Below are 6,906 nucleotides of genomic sequence, written 5' to 3'. Positions count from 1 at the left end.
GCGGAAGCGCCGGCGGCCCCCGCCCGCTCCATGACGGGATGGCGGCTCAGATCGCCGAACCGTCCGTCCGCCCGCCGCGGCCAACCGCCCCGGCGCGCTCATTGGCCAGCGCCTTCTTCAAACCGCCCAATGGAAAGCGCGGAGCCGCCGGCGCCGGGAGGGCCGGCGGGCGAGGGGAGCCGCGATTGGTCAGAGGCAGGCAGAGGGGCGGGGACAACGCGGAACACAGGTTGAGGGGCGGGGAAAGGTGTGGGCGTGGCTTATGGAAAAGGGGCGGGGTTAATAATTTAAAATGGAAGGGGGGGCCCACCCTGGGAAGGATGGGGCGTGGCGTGAACACAGAGCCGTTAGATTTAGGCGAATAAATTAAACTTAATTCCTTAATTTCCACAAATTAGTATCAAACAGCTCACGCGCACCCGCGCCAGCCCGCAGCAGCCAGCTCGGCAGCGGGCCGGGGCGGCGGGATGGCGGCGCTGGGGTAGAGGTGGAAATCCAAGATGGCGCCGGGGGTGGCGGCGGGTGCCAGCGCCAGCAGGGCCCGGTCGCGGTTGGCGGTGGCGAGGAACCAGCCGGGGCTGAGGGCCGACTCGAAGCGGCACGTGGTGCCTGAGCAGAGCCGGAAGAAGAGGAAGCGCCGCTGCTTGGCACCGATCTCCGGCACGGGGCCGTCCGCCTCCTGCGGGGAAGGGAGCGGGAGAGAGGGGAGCAAGGGGGTGGCGACGGGCGGGCAGCCCCGGCGCGGCTCCCGGCTCAACGCCTACCTCGAGCCACAGCGCCGGCCCCGCCGCCTCCTGCCCGCAGCTGAGGAGCAGGCCGCAGCCGTCGACATGCAGGGCCACGGGGACGCCAGGTGCGGGGCCGGTGCCCAGCGGCTTGTAGAAATCCAGCCTCAGCGTCACTGTGGAGGGGCAGAGAAGGGGGCGGCCGGTCACCATCGCCCACCGACGGGGCCCCTGTGAGGAGCGGCGGCGGCGGCGGTGGCCGTTACCTTCCTGCCTGGCATTGGCGCCGCGGAGGTGCAAAGCCAGGAGGTGGCGGCGGCCGCCAGCGGTGTGCACGGCCAGCGCCTTCTGCGCCACRTCCCGCACGGCGAAGCTCCTCGACTTGACGTAGCGGAGAACGGGGGCGGCCGGYGCCGCGGAGCGGGATAGCGGCCTGCCCCCCCGCGCCGCCCCCTCGCCCTGCCGAGGGAAGGGACGATGGYGCCGCYGGCTGAGCCGTGACACGGCACGTGCAAGAGGCRGCCGCGCCGCCCCTTTCGGGGCTCGCTCGGCCCCGGGGAAAAGCCCCGAATCCGGGYGCCTACCTGCRYGRGGAAGGGATGCTCGGCTGCGCCGCCACAGCGCCTGCGGGAAGGAGCATGGCTGAACAGCTTCCAAACATGCCGGGGCCTCCCCCGGCGCCTCCTCGTGCCGCGGCCTGCCCGGGAGTAGCTGGCGCTCGGGGGGGGGGACGACGTGCCTGGCGTGGGATGCGGGGCCGCGGCGGCAGAGGGGGGGAAGTTACCTGCAGGCCATGGGGAGGCAGGGAGGACCCGGCGAACGGTCTCGGGAAGCAGCGGCGGGTACCGATGGCGAGCGATTTATGGGGCCGGGGCGGCGGGGATGACACACCGCGGTGACGAAACGCAGGAATTTCGGAGCTGATGCTACAYGGAGAGGGACCGGAGGCGCTCGGCCTCCCGCCTTGCCCTTTCCCGGGGTTGCCGTGACCGGACAGCTCTGCCGGCAGCTGCCGTGGGGCCTCGGCGTCCCCGTGCCGGGGGCGGACGGATGTGGCCGTAGGCTGCACGCTGCGCAACAGCTGCGGGCAGCTGGAGGAGCATCCCAGGCCCTGGGAAAACGGGAGAGAGTCGCTGCCCCGGACTGGTCTTTACTGGTGGCGAGGCCTGGCCGGCGGGGATGCTGGCAGAGGGGTCGCGGGACGCATCCGGAGGCCTCCTTGCTTTTTTGGGGAGGGTGGAAAGGAGCCGCAGGGGTGCTAAGCGGAGGACTAAATCCTGCCACCTCTGCGGTGCGTGGACCAGCACCACRTCATCCCGAGGACACAGGGACGGGGTGGGGGCAGTGTTTGGGGGGCTCTGAAGCCCGGCCCCCCTCCAGATGGGGACTGGGGGGGGTGCATCCCTCGTGGGGTGCTGCAAAGCCCTGGGGGTGGCCAGGGCCACTTGCCCTTGGGGGAGTGGGTGACTTCCAGGCTGGCTTTAAGGCCATCACAGGACAGGGTCCAGGGTGGTCCCTGGAGCTCTGGGGTGGTCCCTGGACTCCTGGGTGGTCTCTGGAGTTCTGGGGTGGCCCTTGGAGCTCTGGGGTGGTCCCTGGACTCCTGGGTGGTCTCTGGAGTTCTGGGGTGGCCCTTGGAGCTCTGGGGTGGTCCTTGGAGCTCTGGGGTGGTCTCTGGAGCTCTGGGGTGGTCTCTGGAGTTCTGGGGTGGCCCTTGGAGCTCTGGGGTGGTCCCTGGACTCCTGGGTGGTCTCTGGAGTTCTGGGGTGGCCCTTGGAGCTCTGGGGTGGTCYYTGGAGCTCTGGGGTGGTCTCTGGAGYTCTGGGKTGGYCYYTGGAGYTCTGGGGTGGYCYYTGGAGCTCTGGGGTGRTCCCTGGACTCYKGGGTGGTCTCTGGAGTTCTGGGGTGGCCCTTGGAGCTCTGGGGTGGTCCCTGGGCTCAAGGTGGTCCCCAAGCTCTTGGGTGGTCCCTGGGCTCTGGGTTTGTACCCAGCTATCTGGAGGAAGGATGGGAAAGAGGAAAAACCAGCGCAGAACCAAAGAGTCCCCAAAAGCAGTTGAAACCATGGGATTTTCCTGCTGCTGATGCCCAACATGGGAGTGGGTCCTCCCTGCCCAAAACCATCCCCAGATCATTTGGTTGTGGACTCCCCCGCGAGAGTGACAAGCTGAGAAATGCAATCATGAGAGTTTTTATTTCAGCAATTTTCAGTCACCAATAAATACATCCATTCCTGAGACAGGCAAATAATAATAATATAATAGTTATATTAAGAAGCCGTGTAAGTTAAAAGCAATGGACCAACATAATAAATAAGTATAAATCGACTGCGACTCAGGCCCACAGGGCCCAGAGCTGCTATTTCACATGAAATAAATCTTCCGTGGGGCAGGGAAGGGAGCAGGTCCCGGCTGCGTGGGGCAACCGGCTTGTACTTGGTACATACGGCCTGAAAACCAGTGACTGCTGGTTTGTTTTGGTGCAGGAGCAGCTCAACGGCTGCTCAGGTAGTACGTGGTGATGTTCACCTCGCCGGGCTGGTTGGTGATGCCCACGGGCTGCCTGGGCTGCGGCGAGGTGCAGATGAACCAGCCGGGGAAGGCGGCCGACTCGAAGCGCGTGGTGTGCTCCGCCAGGCTGTCCAGGCGGTAGAAGATGAAGCGGGTCAGCTCGAAGCTGTCGATGTCCCTGCTGATGTCGGCCTCCTGCAGCGGGACGAGGCGGAAATCAGAGGAAGGGGTCGGGTCTCCCCACCGGGTCGGGGTACAAGGGACGCTGGCAAAGCCCGGGGACATGGGGTGGGGGGATGCGAGGCAGGGTGCTGCCTCCATGCCCACTCACCTCCAGCTGCAGCGTGGGCTTGGCGCCGTTCATCACGCAGGACATGTAGAGCTTGTACCCCTTGATGCCCAGCGCCACGGGCGTCTGCATGGCCCTGGCGCTGCCCTTCGAGCTCTTGGGCCGGTACAGAGCGATGTTGAGCTTCACTGCGGAGAGGAGAGACAGGGTGAGAGGGCTGTTGGCGGGGGGGGCCAGCGGCGAAGGGAGCGGGACGGCACCGGGGTCTCCTCACCTTTCCGGTTGGCGGAGGGGCCCTGCAGGTGCAGGGCCACGAGCTGGGTGGGCGACTCCAGCGTGAAGCACTTGTGGTCGATGTCGTGGATGTCGAAGGACTGYGAGCGGATGTAGCGGTACACGGGGGCCCCTGCGTAGCTGCTGTCGAACCGTTGGAAGGCAACGGGCTCTGCGGGGCGGCAGGCTGTCAGGAGAGGCGCCAGCGTCCCTGGCGGTGACAGCACCCCCCCACCCAACATATGCCTCCCTCCGGTGACTTCCCCTGCAGCGCAAACCCTACCAAAAACGGCATCCAGGAAGCTCCCGAGGTCGCTGTCGGAGAAGTCGTGGTGCGACGGCCTCTTCAAGAGCTTGGTCACGGCCACCACGAGGATGGCGGCTTGGCGGAAGGTCTTGGTGGGGTGTCCCTCYGCCAGCGTCACCTGGACGCCCACCTCCGCAGGGCTCTGGCCAGACGGTTGGAGGTCCGAGCTCAGGCGAGGTTTCTGGAGGGAGACGGAGATGCGGTGTGAGAGCCCGGCTTTTGTGCCGCGGCCCGGAGAGGCACCAGGCTCCGGTTGGGGCCATTCCCATGTCCCCGGTGTTACCTTCTGCAGGCACGGGCAGTCCAGTCCGTAAAAGGTCTCCTCGTTCAAGCTGGAAAGCAAAGCGAGCCGGTGAAGCCGGGGCYACCTCCGCCGCAGCGTCACCTCCCCGTCACCACCCCGGGCCGCGGCGGTGCAGCCCCGCTTACCTGCTGCTCTCCAGCRTGTCCAAATCGGGGACGAATGCCATCTCCACCTGCCGACTGCAAAAGCTGCGGGGCCGAGGGCTGTGGGTACTCGTGCGAGCGGCCGCTGGCTGCGCCTGTGCTGCTGGTGGCGCGTCCTGGGCGCTCTGTGAGCCCTGTTGCGGCGCGCCGGCTTTTCATGCGCTGCTGAAAGGAAGCGCTGTCAGAAAGGGATTTCCACATTTTGCAACTCCTGGAGTTTACCCAGTTCCCCCCTCTCGCGGGGAGTCTGCTTCGCACGGAACCTCCGCGGAGCCGGCGCCTGCGCGGGGTGGCRCGTTCCCGCCTCTCTTTTTGCTTGGCCAAACCGGCGGGGGGAGCGCCGCTCCTCAACGTCCCCCCCCTGGCCTCCGGGAGCCGGCAGCCCCCAGCGCCGTGCGGGAGCAGGGATTTCGGGTCGGCCCCGGGGCCCTGAGGCTGACGCAGTGCGGGCTGCCCCGGCAGCTCCCGCGATGACGCCCGCCCTCGTCAGGGCTCAGCGAAACGCCCGTAGCCCTGGAAAGGAGTCGGTGGCGCAAACGCCGCCACTTGGCGATTTCTCCATACGGCTTCGGGCCGGCGGTTTCCTCTTCCGCTGCGGCGGCGAGGCCTTTCCGCCCAGGAGAACAGGCTGGGGCTAGGTGACTCCGGCCGCTCTCTCTTGCCCAAGTTTCTGCTGCGATGCGCAAGAGCTCGCGCGGACCTGCCTTGCCGCAAGCGACTTTGGCGCAACTTTCCCCGAAGTGACATGGCCATCCCTGGAACGGCGCCGGCATCCTCTGCGCAAGCCGGGGAGCATGCCGGAGGAAGGAGCGGAGAGGATGCCAGTGGCTGTGCCGGCGTGGCACTGCACCAATCTTCCCCGGAGGGAGGAGAGTGCATCACTCCTGGGGGACGTCAGCCCCGTCCATCCGGGTCGCTCATGCCCACCTGCACCACCGGCTGCCCTTGGGGACACAGTCTTTGGGGACAATCTTTGGGGATGCTGCCCTTGGGAATGCTGCTGTTGGGGACAGTCCTTGGGGATGCTGCCCTTGGGGGTGCTGCCGTTGGGGACAGTCCTTGGGGACGCTGCCTTTTGGGGATGCCGCCTTTGGGGACCATCTCTGGGGTCTTTGGGGACGCTGCCTTTGGGGACGCTTCTTGCCCCTGGCCAGGAGCGTGGCCAGGCCCAAGGCCCCGTCTCCCAATCCAGCCTGGGGTATGGTCCCGTCTCGCCCGTTCCCGTCCCCTTCGTGCGCCCCTCACCTCCGCTTCCAAGCCCTCCGAGCACGTCCTCGGCACATGGCTGCTGCCGGCCCCGTCCCACCCCATTGCCGGGCATGGCAGCCGGTGACATGTCCTGCTCCCGTGCTGGCCAGGGCCCTGTCCCTCTGTTTTTCCCTGAGGATGGCGCTTCCTCCCATGCCACATCCTGTTTTCCGGGTGACACCAGCACGGGAAGGTGTTCCCCACATGGGGAAGGCGTTCCCTGTGCCAGGAAGGCAGGCCGGAGCCCGAGTGACTTGGGAGACACATGGGAGACAAGAGCCCACCCGCGGGCCACAGAGGTGGCTGGGCCACCGCGGTGTGGGGACATGCTGCTCCCGGCAGCCAAGAGCTCCGGAGCCTTTCCGAAACCTTGGCTGGGAGTGTGTGTGCACCCACCGGGCCACCAGCCACCCTGCGCTCAGCCGGGCTGGGGTCCCTGGTGGGGCAGGCCAAGCCACGCAGCAGCGGCGACGTGCGGGGCCAGGCCGGCGCGGCCAAGGGCACCGGCGGTGTTTTCCTGGCGTGGTTTCACTTCCCAAAATCACAGCGCTGCCGCTTCCTCGAGCCGGGCGGGCGCGGGGCCGGCTCCCATTTGGGCTCCCCGTGAGGGAGGCCCCGGATTTGCATCCGCCTGACTCACCAGGCAGGAAATTACAGACAAACCCCCCCAAATTCCCCCCCGGGGAGGGGGGGGGGGAGCAGCTGCCTCCTGCCCACCCGGCTTGGGCCTGCGAAGGTCCCGCGGAGCTGCAGGCGCCCCCCACCCCAGGGTGCCCCCACGGCCGGCTGCGCCCCACGGCAGGCGGCCCCGTGCCCTGGTGTTTGGGGACATAGGGGGGTGATGGCAGCTGGGTGGGGGACGGGTGCACTGTGTCCCCCCCCCCCCCGCAGGCTTCTCCCAAGGGCTGCAGGGGGCCACCACGGCGTGGGCAGCGCCATGTTGCAGAGGGCAAGTAACCATGGAGACGGCCCCACGGCGGGAGCCCCGCCCGCTAGGCGGCGCAAGCCCCGCCCTAAAGGCTGGCCCTGCCCCCGGAGGGTTAGTCCCGCCCCCCTCTGCGCGCGCGCGGCGGGCCGGGCCGGCGGCAGGGGGGCGTGGCCGCGGCG

At 67.6% G+C, this 6,906-nt stretch overlaps 2 protein-coding genes across 3 annotated transcripts in view; both read right to left on the bottom strand.

The window, feature by feature from the left end:
• CKAP2L (cytoskeleton associated protein 2 like) overlaps positions 1-938 on the bottom strand; it is a 9,212-nt gene extending 8,274 nt beyond the window's left edge. Inside the window, exons 1-2 of the mRNA XM_026085264.1 lie at positions 765-938; positions 430-679 (exon numbers count right to left, since the gene is read on the bottom strand). Coding sequence (XP_025941049.1) covers positions 430-679; positions 765-938 — 424 coding nt within the window. The remainder of the gene's footprint in view (positions 1-429; positions 680-764) is intronic.
• A 1,665-nt stretch (positions 939-2,603) lies between these two features.
• LOC112975327 (interleukin-1 receptor antagonist protein-like) lies at positions 2,604-4,644 on the bottom strand. Of its 2 annotated transcripts, XM_026085248.1 has the most exons (6): positions 4,534-4,644; positions 4,388-4,436; positions 4,081-4,285; positions 3,799-3,969; positions 3,567-3,712; positions 2,604-3,430 (listed from the first exon to the last, which is right to left on the bottom strand). In XM_026085248.1, the coding sequence occupies exons 1-6, from the start codon at positions 4,572-4,574 to the stop codon at positions 3,218-3,220; spliced, it is 825 nt and encodes a 274-aa protein (XP_025941033.1). In that variant the 5' UTR covers positions 4,575-4,644; the 3' UTR covers positions 2,604-3,217. The 2 variants fall into 2 exon arrangements, with proteins under 2 accessions (XP_025941033.1, XP_025941032.1); XM_026085247.1 differs by having other exon boundaries at positions 4,081-4,436.
• Positions 4,645-6,906: the final 2,262 nt, after the last annotated feature.

The sequence above is a fragment of the Apteryx rowi genome, unplaced genomic scaffold (assembly GCF_003343035.1).
Source record: "Apteryx rowi isolate R43461 unplaced genomic scaffold, aptRow1 scaffold_662, whole genome shotgun sequence".
In the NCBI taxonomy this organism is placed as follows: domain Eukaryota; kingdom Metazoa; phylum Chordata; class Aves; order Apterygiformes; family Apterygidae; genus Apteryx; species Apteryx rowi.
This window is presented reverse-complemented; position numbering and strand designations above follow the sequence as displayed.